The sequence below is a fragment of the Grammomys surdaster genome, unplaced genomic scaffold, assembly GCF_004785775.1.
Source record: "Grammomys surdaster isolate TR1022 unplaced genomic scaffold, NIH_TR_1.0 275, whole genome shotgun sequence".
Classification (NCBI taxonomy): domain Eukaryota; kingdom Metazoa; phylum Chordata; class Mammalia; order Rodentia; family Muridae; genus Grammomys; species Grammomys surdaster.
In genome coordinates this window covers 2,021,909-2,038,135 of record NW_021604716.1, presented here as the reverse complement: position 1 = coordinate 2,038,135, position 16,227 = coordinate 2,021,909, and the positions used below count along the sequence as shown (strand labels likewise).

The following is a 16,227-nucleotide window of genomic DNA, read 5'->3' as shown; positions in this document are numbered from 1 at the left end:
CACTGTATCATTTCAGTCATCAGCATGGTCATCACCATCACCACCGTCTCCATCATTTCCAACACTGTTGCATCCATCAGTCGTCACATGATTTCCATCATCATTGCCACCTTCATCCCTGGACCAGAGAGGCCCTCAACATATCTCTGGGGAGGGCCGCCTATGCGAGACTATCACTACCTCTGTTTGAAATTCTTTGAACTATAAATGCTACCTGCTGTCTCCTCTGTCTGTGACATGAGCCCCAAACAGAAAATCATTTTGTCTGTTGCCAGCTGCTCAGAGCTTGGGCAGCTGGAGTTCAGTTCAAGCAACCTATCTGAGAATCCATCTACTAGTAATTGTGTTTCTCAAATGTCAGCCACCTGGGAATTATCATCATGATGTCTCTCATATCTGCGCACAGCTTGTACAATTTATTTACTTAATATTTTCTCTTTAAATTGCCTCACTTGTTCATACAAATAAATTTATTTAAAAATGAAACTTCATATCAGTGCCCTAAATGGAAAACCAATATTTCCTCACACTCATGAAATATACATAGTAATTAAAATTAAAACGGCCCTGTACATCACCTACAATCATCTCCCATGCCAGCCCAGGGGAAGCGTCACGAACACGCCCGGCTCCAGCTCTAATGTGCAGCCCCCTAGAAACAGAGACTGCGTGAGCCTGGGTGACTTCCTGGAAAAAGATCTCACATTCCAATGAGGGCTGCTTCTGCCCAAATCTATGCATAGACAGCCCTTTCATTTTGTAGAGAAGGGAAGTGTCAGAAGAGGGAAAAGGAGAGGGGAAGGTGTAAGAGGCAAGGAGAGGAGAGAGAGAGGCCCACACTCAGTGGTGACCACAACTGCCCCCAGACTCCAAGTCAGTGTGGGGATCACACGCTCTCTTAGGCTGCCTCTTCTCTGTTATGTATTTGAGGACATGCACATGTTCAGCCCAGGATCCCCAAAGCTTAATAGAACACTTGATCTCAGCCTGGATTTTTCTTTGAGCCCCCAACCTACCACATATTCTTCACTCTTCGTGTGCAGTTCACTTCAGGCTATTAATTTCTCATTCAAGGGACATTTGCTGAGCTGTGGGTGGTATATGAGGTGCTCAGAATACAAAGCTTATTCAGACACAGCAGAGATGACAAAGAAAACCGTTTGAACTAAGACTTGTTTTCTACCTTCTGGTTCTTCACCCCTTGGGTATGACAATGATCCTTCCTCACACCCAATTTTTGTTATCTGTGAAATGGGAATACTAATAAAGCCTGGAGTGTGTGCCATGTACTTTACACAGTGACGATTCAGAAATGGTGAGTGTTTTTATCCTAAGATGGTTTGTCAGTCAGCATTCCACCACAGTAACGAAACACCTCACGTAATTAACTTACATGGAGAATTAATTTTGTCTATGGTCTCTTGACTTTACCACTTTGGGTCTGTGGAAGCTCACTATCTCATGGAAGGAGCATGAGGTAGAAGAGTCATCTTCACCTTGCAGCAGCAAAGAACAAGCAAGAGAGACAGGAAGAACTGGTATCCCAGTATTCCCTTCAAGGACACCCCACCCCCACTGACCAAGGTCTGGAAGATAAGCCTTCAATATATGCCTCTGGGAAACTTTCAGGATAAAAAAGTAAAGCAAGGTAACAGGAGGGATAAAGGCGAGTGCTCCAGGCATTCCCGTGGCTTAGTGCAGATCTGAATCTTAATATGATTTACTGAAGAAATGGCAAGGTGGCATGGGGAGACGTCCCAGGTTTCAGGGCTGGTCCCCTCCTCAGGGACTTGCCAACCTTTCTGAGTGTTGGGTATCTACAGGTAAGTCCAGAGCCTGTATACCCTCAGAGCAAACTGCAGGTCCTCAGAGCTGGAGGAACATAGCCCCAACTGGTACCCCATCCTCATGGAGGGGCCTCTGGGATCTGAGTGGGTACCTATTGACATGACCCTGGTAGGAGAGTGGTTCTATGGTGATGTGTGGCATGGTTACCTTCTGAAGCTTGGATTCAGTGTCTAGCCCTTAAGATCACAGGTGAGGCCGATGGAGGAATTATCGCTCACCCTCCTCTTGCTTCCTCCGCCAGATCACAAAGTAGGGACAATATATCAAAAGTATATCTGTGGATTTATCACCACACCCGTATTAATTATTACTTGATGTTGTGACAAAACACTCAACAAAGAAAGTGTTTATTCTGGCTTACAGTTTGAAAGGCTAGTCCATCATGGTTTGGACGGAAGGGTGGTAGCTTGAAGCAGATGGTTATACTGTCTGAAGGCAGGAAGCAGAGGGGGCTGGGGCTGGGGCTGGGGCTGGGGCTGGGGCTGGGGCTGGGGCTGGGCTTGTTTCCTTCTTACTCTGCCCAGGACCTCAGCTCATGGGATGGTACTGTTACATTCAGTGTAGGTCTCCCTTCTTCAGTTAAACCTTTCTGAAAACATCCTCACAGACACGCCCAGCCCAGAGGCGTGTATCCATGGTGATTCTTTCTAATTTCCTCAGGTTAAGAGTCTAGATCAGTCAGCACGGCACCCTACTCCCATAGACGGAGGTTGCTGCTATTATCATCATTAGCTATTAAGAAGGGGCTCTGCTCTTGAATCTCTCACCCAAGAGACTATTTCAAGAGCTGGGATTCTCACCTCTGTTGCAGAAACAGTGGTTTCTACCACCCTCCTGGACAGAATAACCTCTGAATATGAAGAACAGCTCTCTGTGTCCACAGAGAGAGCCCGTCTGTGTTGATTCAGACTACAGAGCAGGCCAGCTTAAATTACAGTCAGATTTGAAGAGAGGAATCTTATTACCTTCTGTCTATGCTGGGTTTTATCAGAGCACGTCTGCACACCAACTTCAGGCCCTATTTAATGAACACACAAAATACACTCGAAATTAGCAACACTCATTTGTGTGCCAACAATTCACACATGGAAGTCAACATCCAATGACGATGGTGTTTAATTTACACAGCAAATTATCCTTAAAAACAATTTCTGCAGCACGCTGCTCCCATGGGCTGCCTGCTTAAGTGAACCATGGATTTGCTTAGCAAATTCTTTGAACAGAGGCTGGCGGGCTCTTTGAGGCCCTTCAGGACTAAACTTTGTAGGGGTTAAATGTGTGTGTGTGTGTGTGTGTGTGTGTGTAGGATCCAAACTCAGGTCCTCATACTTGCTTGAGAAGTACTTTACTGAAGAAGTCATCTTCCTAGCCCTGGGACTAACTTGCGAGACCTAACAAGACAGCATGTGGGCTACACTGTGTGGAGGCCTCCTCCCAAGTAAGGTACATACAGACATATTGTCAGACCCAAGTAATGTACACACAGACATATATATATATATAGTCAGACAGAACTCTATAGTCAGATTCTACAGCTGGAAGGACAAGGGTATTTCCCAAAAGGAGAAGGTCCAGATGTCTTCTGTCTTATCTTCTGGCAGTGCTTCTCAATGGTATTGCATAGAGCCTTTGCTCATTCTGCAGACACCCTGGCAGTGTGCTAAAATACAAACACCCATCACTTCCTTATGGATACCTCAGAATCCTATTCATAAATATTACAACCTCAGAATTATGTGGCTATCAGACTTACTGCTAGATCCCATCATATCATATGTGCTATTCAAATCTCAGAATGTGGGGTTGGAGAGATGGTTCAACGGTTAAGAGCACTTGCTGCTCTTCCAGAAGACCTGAGTTCAGTTCCCAGCATCCACATGGTGGCTCACAACCATCTGTAACTCCAGTTCCAGGGGATCTGACACCCTCTTTGGGCCTCTTCAGGTACTTCATGCATGTGTTGCACATATGAACATGTAGGCAAAATACTCATGCACATAAAACAAAAATAAATGTACACACACACACACACACACACACTATACCATGATTTAAATGCAAAAAATTTGGTTTTCTTTGTAGTTTTGTATCTTATGCATTAGAAAATGTTCTAAGGCAGGGTGTCTAGACATCACCAGACTCCCAGTAGGAGCATGTCACAGATAAGCTTTAGATTAACCACACAGTCAGGAGTCAGAAGATTCTGTTGCTAGGGACATCTCATGGCTTCAGGGGTCTGAAAAGGATAGGAATCCAACTTGTCAGCGCAGAGGCCAAGAAAGCAGCTATCTTGTGGCTGTTATGGTTTGCATATGAGGTTTGCCTCACTTAAAGGATTCATTTGGCCGGGCAGTGGTGGCACACGCCTTTAATCCCAGCACTTGGGAGGCAGAGGCAGGCAGATTTCTGAGTTCGAGGCCAGCCTGGTCTACAGAGTGAGTCCAAGACATCCGGGCTACACAGAGAAACCCTGTCTCGAAAAACAAAATAAAACAAAACAAAAAATCATAAAGGACTCATTTGTTGGAGGTTTGGCTCCTGGCCTGTGGTGCTATCTTAGAAGGTTCTAGAAACGTCAGGAGGTGAAACTTAGGTGGAAGAAGTAGTTTCTGGGGATAGGTCTTTGAAGTTATCATGCTCCTGTTTTCCTCCTGTCTTGTTCTTGGCTTCCTGTTTGCAAGGAGGTAAAAAAGCCCCCTGGACACATAATCCTACCACGACGATATTCTCCCCCACAATGAGTCGAGAGACACAGGATCAAGTTGCCAGGGATGGAACCCTATGAAGCTGTGGGCCCCAATAGACCCCTTTTTCTTGAGTTGTTCTGTTGGGTATTTTGTTACTGTGAAAGAAAAGTAATGAACTCAGTGCCAGAGATAGTCTCCCGTTCCTCCCATGGCTTGCTATCACAGAGATGTGTCCCCATGAGAGGTCATGTCCTGGGTGGGTTAGGGACTCCACGAGAGGAGGTGCAGGGTGGGTTTTTGGTCCAGAAGCTTCGTACTGCTCAGGATCTGTATCAACTTCTGCATAGTTTAGTTGTGTAGAAATCAACACTCCAGTCCCACCAGGGACAGAAAGACAGCTAAACTCTAAACAGTCAACTGAGAGTCTTGAGTAAATACGGGTATTTTTCTTTGCTTGGTGTCCTGGTTAGCTTTTATTGTCAACTCAAGAGGATCTCAACTGAGGGAGTTCTCAGGTAATTCTCAGACTAGATGGCCCACTGGTCTTGTCTGTGGGGGGACTGTCTTACTGTTGATTGATTGATGTGGCAAGGCCTGGCCCACTGTGGGCGGTGCCATCCCCAGGCAGGTAGTCTTGAGTTATATAAGAAAGCAGGTTGAACATGAGCTGAGGGGACAAGCCAGTAAGCAGCACCCCCAACCCTACGACCTCTGCTTCAGTTCTTGCCTCCAGGCTCCTACCTGAGTTTGTGCCTGGACTTCGCTCAGTGACGGAATATAACTGGGAAGTGGGCGCTGAAATAAATCCTTTCGTGCTCTAGGCTGCTTTTGGTCTTGTACACTTTATTACAGCAACGGAGAAGAAAGGAATTTGGTGGGGCTGGCTGGAGGGCACAAGCCCAGATCAGGGCGTATATAATGAAATATTCTTTAAACCTGGGACATTCCAACTTTGACTATTCCTCTGTGTGAGTTATTCTCTGCATTGCTGCGACAAAATGCCTGACAGAAGTGAGAGAGGAAAGATTTACTTTGGCTCACAGGATTCAGTCCTCTGAAACCCTATGTCCTCATGGGCTCATGGACTTGTGCAGAAAATCAGGAATGGCAAAACCAAGACGCCATGACAGTTATGTCTAGAAGAATGCTGCCTAATCCCCTAGACAGTTCTTATTTTCTTTAACACTTATTTTCTTTGTGTACTAGGTGTGTGAATGTGCATGTTCCAGTGCATGCATGGGGGATGTCAGAGGACAACTTGAGAAGAACATGGTTCTCTTGTTTTACCATGAGAGTCTTGGGGATAGAATTTGGGTCATCAGTCTTGGCAGCAGCACCTTCACCCACTGAGCCCCCTCAGTGGTCCTCCCTGGGCATTTTTTTTTTATCCAATCAAGTTAGTATAATTGACCATCACATCCTCCATTGTTTCTTTTATAGTTTTTTTTGTGGCCCTCCTTTCCTTCTTTCTTTACCCCCTTTCTTCTGTGCATCATACTTCCTGAGGTCCAGATATTGTTCATTATCTATCTATCTATCCATCCATCCACGTATCCATGTATCTATGTATCTATCTATGTATTTATATATCTACGTATGTATGTATGTATGTATGTATGTATGTATGTATGTATCTATCTATCTATGTATTTATCCATTTATCTATCTATATATCATTTATCTATTATGTATCTGTGTTTCTATGTATGTATCATCTATCTATCTATCTGTCTATCTATCTATCTATCTATCTATCTACATATGTAGGTATGTATGTGTGTGTGTGTGAGTGTCTGTCTGTCTGTCTGTCTGTCTACCTACCTGATACTGTTCTACCAGTGAACACATCAAACATTTGTCCTGTCAGGAAGGGAGGACAGATTCCAGCAGGGAGAGAGAGGCAGTGCAAAAAGCAAAGAAGTGAGATGTGGAGAGTGACTAGGAGATGGGAGGTAGGGGACTACACTGGGCTTTTAACTGCAGTAATAAAAATGGTTGAAAACAGATTGTGGTTATGGCTGCGCAACTTGGTAAATATATTAAAAACGACTGAACTGGATGCGTAGGTAAGCTGTGTGTGAACTGTGCCTCAAAAAGGAGACTATGGGAACACAAATGCATCAAGTATGCTGGAGGATGGCAGATGCTGGGCATAACACTTAAGAGTGACCTAGAAGGGATGAAGGTTGCTATGGACCAATGAACTGAATGTGTACGTCCTCCCCAGTTCACATTCGGAAGCCTCAGCCCTGGAGTGTGGTGGTGTTAGACAGCGGGACATTTGGCAGATGTTTAGGGTTGGGCAAGTCCAAGAGGGTGGGGCCCTCATGTTAGGCCTCATAGGAAGAGGGCACCCCACCGCCCATTGAGAAGGTATCAACTGTAGGCTGGGTAGAGAGCCATCACCAGGAGCTGAACTTCTGACCTTGAACTTCCCACCTCTAGAGCTGTGGGAAGTAAAGGCCTCTCTCTAATCCCTGCCTCTGTGTATCTGCATTAGTGTGAGGGCACCCTTGGAGGCCAGAAGAGGTGATCGAACTCTAGAAGCTGGAGTTACAGGTAAATGTGAGCCTTCTGACATGGGTGTCAGGAACTGAATTAGAATCCTCTGCAAGAGCAGCAAGGGCTCTTTCATCTCTCCAGAGCCCAGGTACTTGCCTTTTAAGCTACCATGTTTACTCTCATGGTTTGCTTTACTAGCCTGAAGTAAGAAAAGGGTCTTCGGAGAGTTATTGTTTTACAGGGGTGAGAAAGCAAGACATGGGGAGTTGTTTTGGCTGGGGGAGCAGTCAGTGCAGAAGTCCTGGGGTTCTCCTTTTGTGGTAAAGATGCTGAAAGGGCCAAAGCGAGAACAGAGCATAGTGGTTGGGCACCAGGCTAAGGAGACAGGATCCACTTACTGAGCTCGGCGATGCTGCCCACCCGCGTGGCCAGCAGGGACTGCTCAATGGTCCTCAGCTCTGACTGACTGAACATGGGTAGCTCTCCCGGCTTGCTGGGCCGCTGTGGGTCTCGGTGCAGGTTCAGGCTCTCAGGCAGGCTCAGCACACCTGCAGTAGGGAGGGACAGAGAAGACAACAAACAACTCGTTACTTTTCAATTCATCAAGTGGGAGGAGCCAAACTCTGTCAGAAGCTGAGACGGGAACCCACACTCTGGACCTCCAACCTCTTTTGAGACAAGTAGCAGCATACAGAGCTCCCACTGTCGTTGACCCTGAACTCATTATGTGCCAAGGGTGATCTTGAACTTCTAGTTCCCCCACCTCTATCTCCTGAGTGCTGGGATTACAGGTGTGCACAACCATGTCCAGTTTATTCAGTGCTGGGAATCAAATCCAGGCTTCATCCATGCTAGGCAAGCAGAAACCAACTGAGCTACATCCCAAGCCCTGGACCCCTTTTAGACATGGATGCTGATTTAACAACCATGTGAGCCTGGGTCTGGACACTATATTTCCAGAGATCATGAACAGAATTGTTCTCTGGCCTGGCAGGGAATCTGTCTGCTGAGAGGTGCTTCTCGTTGAACCCAGAGATCACTTTCTAATCCTTTCTTCCAGAGACAGCCCAAGCACTGGGGGATGGGGAAGGACAGTCCCTGCTGGTGGTGGCCTTTGAGGACCTTCTTCATTGGTTGAATACATGTAACTGTGCTCTGGGAGACGAGACTTCAGGATTTTTCCATAGTGATGTATATGGGGGTGGGGATGGGGTCAGAGGTAAGTCCCTAGGAGTTGTGCTTGTACTATGAATGCCCACGGAAATTCCTAGAACACAACACTCATCCCTCCCTTTCAGCTCTGTAAACAGTGAGGACCTAAATTGTTACTATGGGCTTACCCAGAGGCATTTACCCATCGTTAATCACCCCAGGAAGAAGGAGTGTGTCCCTGCTTCTTGAATTTCAAGTCTGATTAACTGACTTATTTTGGTCAAGGCTTTGTTTACAGACAGGATAGAATCTGAGCCTGAAAAGTGCCTGTGCCATTGAAATTGCTTTCTTGAGCTCTGCCTTTATAATGAACAGAACACACCCCAGGTAGCCTTGCTCACTTAAGGAAAGTCTCTCTCTCTCTCTCTCTCTCTCTCTCTCTCTCTCTCTCTCTCTCTCTCTCTCTCTCTCTCTCTCAGAGTGTTATACCCCAGCCAAACACACACACACACACACACACACACACACACACACACACACCATCGATGCTCACATAATAATTTGGGAGCAGTAGCCCACGATAGACAAGTCCGAGTGCTGAATGAGGTACGTGCTGTTGGTCACTGGCAGAGGGGGAGGAAGCCAAATGTAAAGCCAGCGAGCCCAGCTTCACTCCCCACCCGCCTCAGATCACAGATCTCAGTAGCCCCACCCAGATCCTGCCACTTGGGTTGAGACTGTGGGGGAGGGGGCAGCTAGAGCAACCTTCATTTTGAATGTACGGTGACAGTGGCTAAAGGAGACAAAGGCTCATTCAGTTTTAACACTCGTTTAGCCCAGAAGTGTTATCAGACAATTTCCATTAAAGCCCCTTCTCCAACTGCTTATGTGTCAAATACTTGGTAGCTCTAAAGAACGATCTTCATGTCACAGCCCGGCACACATGACATGCTTCTCATGGGCTGCCTTCAAAAATCTTCCCCAGAAAACTGCCTGTCCTTACGGCGTGATCCAGACTCTACTTTGTTTTCCCTTCTCTTCTATATTATCAAAAAAACAAACAAAAACAAAACAAAAAACCCAAAAAAGATGGTGGGGTGGTCCCTAACATGATTTGAGGACCTACTAAAGTGTTGGAACAGGCAGTGTGCTTGGGAAACCTCACAGCCTGGCAGACAGGCCAATACAGCCTCACTCTTCACTGGACACCTGGGGATCTTTTCAGTTTTTAGACAGGAAAGACCAGACCTATAGAAAGGTCTCACTATGAAAAGGACCCTTCTGCCTCTCTAACACCCTCCCATTGGAACCAGGCAGGGAGGCCTTGAGTCCTCTTCTTCCTTCCTCACACCAACCTGAGGGTCAGAGGCTGGACCAAGCAGCTGCTGCCACAGCAGTAAATCTTGGGTTTACCCCTCACCTGAGGTCTCTGATGTCTGTGGCTCTAAGACACGGACCTCCGATCCCCTATCAGAAAATCATGACCAGGACTAGAAAGTGTGGTTAGGGTTCATGGACCCCTCACTTGTGGGCAGAGGAGAACATAATCTAGGGGCTTAAAGAGCCAAGAGTGAAATCCTGAGCACTAGAGGGAAGGGGGAGACCAGTAGCAGCACAGGTCCTCAGAGTCCCTAAGGTTTTCATGAGCCTGTGGTTCTCATCATTGCCTGTGGGTTAACCCAGATCTCCCGCCTGCATGCTGCTCCACAGGGATCAAGGTCACAGAAGAAAGAAACAAGTCTGGAACTCTGAGCTGCACCCTAGCTTGACTCTTCCTCAAACAGGTCAGAGAACCTCAGTGAGAGGTGGAGGTGGAGATGGAGGGTGGGGTAACGCACTGGATTTGTCTTTCTTCTGGGGCTGCTGGGGAGGGGGATGTGGAGTGAGATCTGGTGGCGTGAGATCCGGTGGGATGTCTTTCATGTGCTAAGCAGGAAGGTTCTCCACACATCCACCTGAGATGAAAGCATACAAACACCAGCTCTGGATTTCTTCACACTTCATCACTCAGATGAATAATCCCCCTTGGAATTGCTTGTCCTTTTGGAGAGTTATGAAATTCAAATGTGGAAATGTCATTAATTCAAAGAAGCCTTAAGAACTAGATGACAAAGATTTGCAAAATCTGTAATTGATCTATTATGCAAAGATTATGTATTATGTTTTATTTTCTTTTGGAGAACTCCATATATAGTGTCTTAGTTAGGATTCTACTGCTGTGACAAGACACCATGACCGTAGCAACTCTTATAAAAGAAAACATTTCACTGGGACTGGCTTACAGTTCAGAGGTTTAGTCCATTATTGTCATTGCGAGAAGCATGGAGACACACAGGCAAAAACAGTTCTGGAGAAGGAGCCCAAAGTTCTACACCTGCAGTGGCAGGCCTCAGGGAGTGACAATGGGCCTGACTTGAGTTTCTGAAACTTCAAAGCCCACCTACAGTGACACATTTCCTCCAACAAGGTCGCCACACCTCCTAATAATGTACCACAGAGCCATTCTCATTCAAACTGCCACATAGGGTTTTACACATAAACTGAAAGAATAATTTTTTTCTAATGTAAAAAGTATCTAGGTGAATAAGAAGACCTGAGCAACGTATTTTAGTGTCTGATGCAAGCCTATTGTGGACAGGATGGCTTGGTGATTACGATCAAAGTTCACAATCAAAGTTCACAGGGGTGGGAGAGATGGCTCATTTGGCCAAGTATTTTCTGTAAGCATGAAGACCTGAAGAAGACATGTGAAAGCTAGATATGGCAGCATGCACCTGCAACCCTAGCCCTGGTGTGTGTGTGTGTGTGTGTGTGTGTGTGTAGACAGGAACTTGCTAGCCAGCCAGCCCAGCCAAATCAGTGAGCTCTAGGTTCAGAGAGAGACCTTGTCTAATGATAATAATAATAATAATAATAATAAAATAATATTGAGATTGATAGAGTATTAATATTGACTATACACACATGTACACACATGTACATGCATGTAAACACATGCACAATCACCAGTGTGTATACACACATGCACACAACACAGAGAGAGAGAGAGAGAGAGAGAGAGAGAGAGAGAGAGAGAGAGAGAGAGAGAGAGACTGTCCTCGAGAAATCTGTCTTCATGAGATTCTGTGTATTTTCCATTTGACTAAGTATGGACTGCATCCAAAGCCTCAAAAAGGGTTGATGCCTCCAAAAACTACAACCAGTCCATGCCTGTGAGTGCCACCACTGCCACACCCATCAAGGTTTCTGCTCGTGGCTGGCGCTGAGGTACAGAAAGGCCAGCAGGGTGTGGCCCACAGAACCAAGCTATTTCTCAAACTGGCTCCAGACAGCTTCCCTACCTGCTGAGAGCAGCTAAACTGCAAGCACTGTGAGCATATTGTGATGAGTAAACAGCAATGTACTGAGACCCTCTGGCCAGTGTGAGACCTTCACAGACACCGCCCTACCTAACGGGAAGTCTCATCTCTTTAGTATCTGGATTCAGTGAGAATCCTCTTTCCAAAGTCTTGTGTGACTGGAGGAAGAGAATCTTTTGGTCAAGTGACCTAGAACATAAAATGTAAGAGGCTCTACTCTGCACCAGATCTTGGACATGCTGTGTCGAGCACCTCCTCTGTCATGGAGGACATCAGATATGCCGCTCTCTCAGCCTGCTTCCTTTCTGAGGTGCACAGCATGGCCCCGTGGCAAACACAGTGCCCCACCTTCCTCTGTTTTATCACTGGACCTGGGCCAGGGATGTACTTCCTCATGAGGAGAAACCCAGACTAGCCAGCATCCAGCCTTCATCTACTCACCCTGGGGGTGTGTGTGATGGTGACGATCCAGGAGGAGGCAAGCCAAGGTTTACTGAGTACCAACTCAGTTGGCACTGTAGCAAGTACTTTCTATACTTACGTTAAAATTTATTTGAATTCTCACGGTCACATTTGTTAGCATTCTGTCTAAGCTCTGCCCCACAGTTACCTGGCAACAGCCAGGTAGGCCTGACCCACTATAAAAGGGGCTGTTTGCCCCCTCCTCACTCTCTGGCTCCTCTCTTGTTCTCTTGCTCTCTCTTGTTCTTCTCATCCCCCTCCCCTCCACGTGCTCCTGGCCGGCCTCTACTCTACCTCTCTACTCTCTCTTTGCCTCTCTCTGCCTCTACTACCCTCTCAGCTCCCCTCCCCATGCCCTGAATAAACTCTTTTCTACACTATACCATCCTGTGGCTGGTCCCTCAGGAGGAAGGGATGCTTTAGCATGGGCCCGCTGAGACACCCGCTTCCCCCATAGCTCACCACACCTCCATAGAACATACGCCTCCTCTCTTTTTCTTTTTATAAACACAAGAAATCCCATTATTATTATTATTATTATTAATTATGATGATGTGCTGATTTGGAAACACCGACAGGTAATGGTTTAGGACAGTCTCTGGATTTGAATGATCTTCCTTTGAAGCATAACTACAGCACTTACTGTGGCCTGATACTCTGCCTGTAGGTTGTCTACTGTTGGTGCTTCCTGTGAGTAACCGAGAGTTGTGATGTAGCAGCAGGCGTCCGAATCAGGAGATGCATATGCCGTGCTGAGGGTGGGGTGATAACAAGGCTCTGGTACTGTTGGGCCAGCCTTGGGCTCTGCCTCATCTGCCTCTGGCTGCATTAGCAGCGTAGACTGTTCTGGCGCTGGCTGCCGACCTGGACTCGGTCTTCCACTGAGTGAGTGAGATGCTCAAAGCAGAGTCCTGCCAGCAGACTCAGTTTTACCAGCAAACAGGAAAGAAGGGGCCTTTGGAAGAGACACGGCCGGGTGCTCATGCCCACTTCACTACCTTCCATGGGGGTTGCCAGGCTCCAGCTTGGTTCCCCGGGCCCCATTCCACCCTTTGCAGTGTTTGATATTGCTTTCGTCATGGCTGGTGGAGAGTCAGGAGTGGGATAATATATATGGACAACTGGCACAGCGAAGGGGGTCGATAAATGTTTGCTGATAAAGTAAGTAAATGAACTTCTTTGGAGCTAAAGATTTAGGAAGTCAATAACCCAGTCGCTGCTAGAAGGCTTTCTTTTACTGTTAGATTTATGAAGAAACAAAATAGAAAGTCAGAGCTTTTTTTTTTTCTTTACATTTTTTTTTCAATATGTCTATACCACCTTGGAGCTCCCCTTTTATTTTAAAAGACTTTGCAGCAGGAAGCAGATTTAGGACTGGTTTAGTGAGCCCTCTGTCTGTGTGAAACAGGCCCCTTTTCTGCTAGTGTTAGCACAGTTTTTGGCTCATGGTTTGCCCAAGAATGAATTTCCTTTTCAGAGATCTCTCTTAAAAATATTGGACCCAGGGCACTTAAGAATGAGAATGGAGGGAACATAAATGTAGTCTTTCTAGAAATGGGTACCAGAGCACACTGAGATGTGGCGTCTAAAACCTGTTTAAGGAAGGGCGTGCTGACCTTCAGAAATACCCCGCCGGGCCCCGAGGCCTCCAGTTTAGCTGTGAACCTAGACCTCCACCAGCTGGAATACTGTAAAAGGAACAGCAGAGGTCAGACTACGTCCTGTGTGGTCCCGTGAAGCTGCCCCAGGCAAGCCCAAGGCAACCTCAGTTTCGGATGCTTCCTAGGGACTCGGCACCAGCTGGGATTTTGAGAATCGGACTCCATGGAGCAGTTCAAAGAGTTCTGAGTTCTGAGTTCTGGAGGCTGGGTTTGGCCCGCAGCACTGATGCATTTAGTTAGCGTCCCCTGAAGCACCAGATTCCTTGGGAATACTATAGAATAACAGAGAACATTCTAGCATAACCGTCACAGTGCCGCTGGAAGATTAAACAGTGAAATACAGCCTGCTCTCTATAAATAGCTCAATAATGGCCGCTGCTATTATCATTATAATTGTTGTTGGAGGACAGTCCAGGGAGGAACAAAGACCCAGAGGCAGGTGCTCAGCATGTGGGGGAGGTGCGGGGAGCAGAGGGTGCAGAGGCCCTCATAGGTGGACTCCGGCAGCTGTAGATCACTGAGGACTTTATTTACCGGCCACAATCTCAACCTTCACCTACAAGGCACTGTGCTTCTCTCTCCATTCCTGGCCCAGTTTCTAGAAACAGTGATCTCACATTGCATCTCCACCCCTCTCTTCCCACCTCCATCCCCACTTCCACTGGTCTACCAAATTCAAGGTTATCCTTCTGAGTCCGACTTGGGATGCCAAGGAGTTGAAGAAGCTTCAGGCCCTGCCTTTGAGGAACTTCCAGTCCAGGTAGCCAGGGGCACAGTGAGAAGGACAGTGGAGACTTCCAGAAGCAGAGACACAGAGAGGTAGGACAGGTAGAATGGAGTCACAAGCAGGAGGTGACATCACAAGCTGTCCTTCCCTCTGTGACCAATAGGCAGCCAGCTTTGCCTCCTGCCCAGCTAGGAATGAGCTAGGGCTAGCTTCTCTCTGGGCTTAGTGCACAGTGGAACTTATGCTGCTCTAGAGACTTTGTATAAGAGGCAAGGCACAGAGACAATGGGGATGTTAGTGTGACTCTAATACTGGTGGCATGAGAGAACCAACTGGAGAAGCAAGAAAATCAAGGGTTAAAAGCTTAGCTCATTCTCTCATTCAGCAAACATTAGCAGATCACCTACCAGGCGCCAGGCACCACTCTAGGTTCTTAGGATCTGGTAGCAAAGTACTGGAAAGCCTTGATATCTGTGCCTAGTACTTGTGTTCCAAATAAACACTCTATGAACACTCTAACGACACGATTAGAATATGCCAGCAATAGGCAGTAAGAACCACAGAGGAAATGGCAGAAAATGAGGAAGAGGAAGCCACTGAAGTAGAGGCTTGATGTGCCTCTTAGGTATTTCCGGTTAAGTGGGGCTGGGATAGAGGGGACTGTAGGAGGAAAGGCTGAAGGGTGGTGTGCTGGGCCTGTTAGAGAAAGGAACAGAGTAGCAAGTCTGGAGATGTCTGGTGATGGAGCACTGAGGATGGATGGGGTGAGGCCTAATGAATGACCACAGAGACTTTGGGTCTGACCTTGAGCAAGGTGGGAAGCACTCACTGGAGGAACCTGGATGGAGAAGGGTAGAACTGGGCCTGTGTTTGAAGGGCCACTCTAGAGCAGCTAGGGCAGAGTAGTTATAATAATCAGAGGGCACACATAAACTGAGCCAGACAATGAAGATGCTAAGGGGGTGCTGGTGTAAGAAAAAAGAAGAGTCTAATTGCAAGGGGCACGGGTGGGTCTGTATTTACTTGAGGGGACTGGGTTTGGAGAAAACGCCAAACATCCTTGAGATCATGCTAAGTGCATTTCCTTGCTGTTCCTCTCCTCGGATGCAGTCTTATCACCTGAGCCCTGTGGTGGGAGACACTTCTTTCCCTCTCCTGTCCTGCCAGTAGAGATTGTTCTTAATCATACTGGTCAGAATGTTGGCTTCCTTCCCGACTCCACCCTCTTTTCTCCTTAGGGTTCTGCCTGTACTGAATCATCCATGCAATCTCTCTGCATCGCCCTCAGTGCTATCCACCCTGTAGTGAGGAATGAAGACCACATTTCCCAGTTTCCCCAGGTCTTCAGTGAAGGAACCTCCTGCAGCTTAGTAGGTGATGAGAACATTTCAGGCCCTCACTCTTCCTGAGAGTCTCAGGGGAGTGTATTGTAGATCTCCCACTGGGTCTGGGGTGGCTGTAGAAGTGTCAGTGGGCTCAGCTTCTAGGAGGAAAATGTGTGGGTTTTGGATAGTTTTCTACAAAGTGAACCTGATCTGTGCACAGCGGCGACACAGAGGGGAAAACTGGCATGGGATGGGATAAAACTCAGTCTTGGGGTGTGACTAACCATCAAATTCTGAGTTAGAAATAGTCTTTAACATTTCAATTAATTTCATGGCAATGGATCAGGTAGAATTTATATCAAGCTGATTGTACATCTACCCCTTAGATATTTATAATCCAAATGCATACATCCACTCATCCATCCAACCACCTACCTACTCATTCCCCCATCCATCCATCCATCCATCCATCCATCCATCCATCCATCCATCCATCCATCCATC

The 16,227-nt window shown here is 46.9% G+C and overlaps 1 protein-coding gene across 2 annotated transcripts in view; it reads right to left on the bottom strand.

Annotated features, from left to right (window-relative positions):
* Btbd11 (BTB domain containing 11) overlaps nt 1-16,227 on the bottom strand; it is a 270,646-nt gene that overhangs the window by 110,765 nt on the left and 143,654 nt on the right. For both annotated transcript variants that reach the window (XM_028776953.1, XM_028776952.1), the window contains exon 2: nt 7,436-7,585. In XM_028776953.1, coding sequence (XP_028632786.1) covers nt 7,436-7,585 — 150 coding nt within the window. The remainder of the gene's footprint in view (nt 1-7,435; nt 7,586-16,227) is intronic.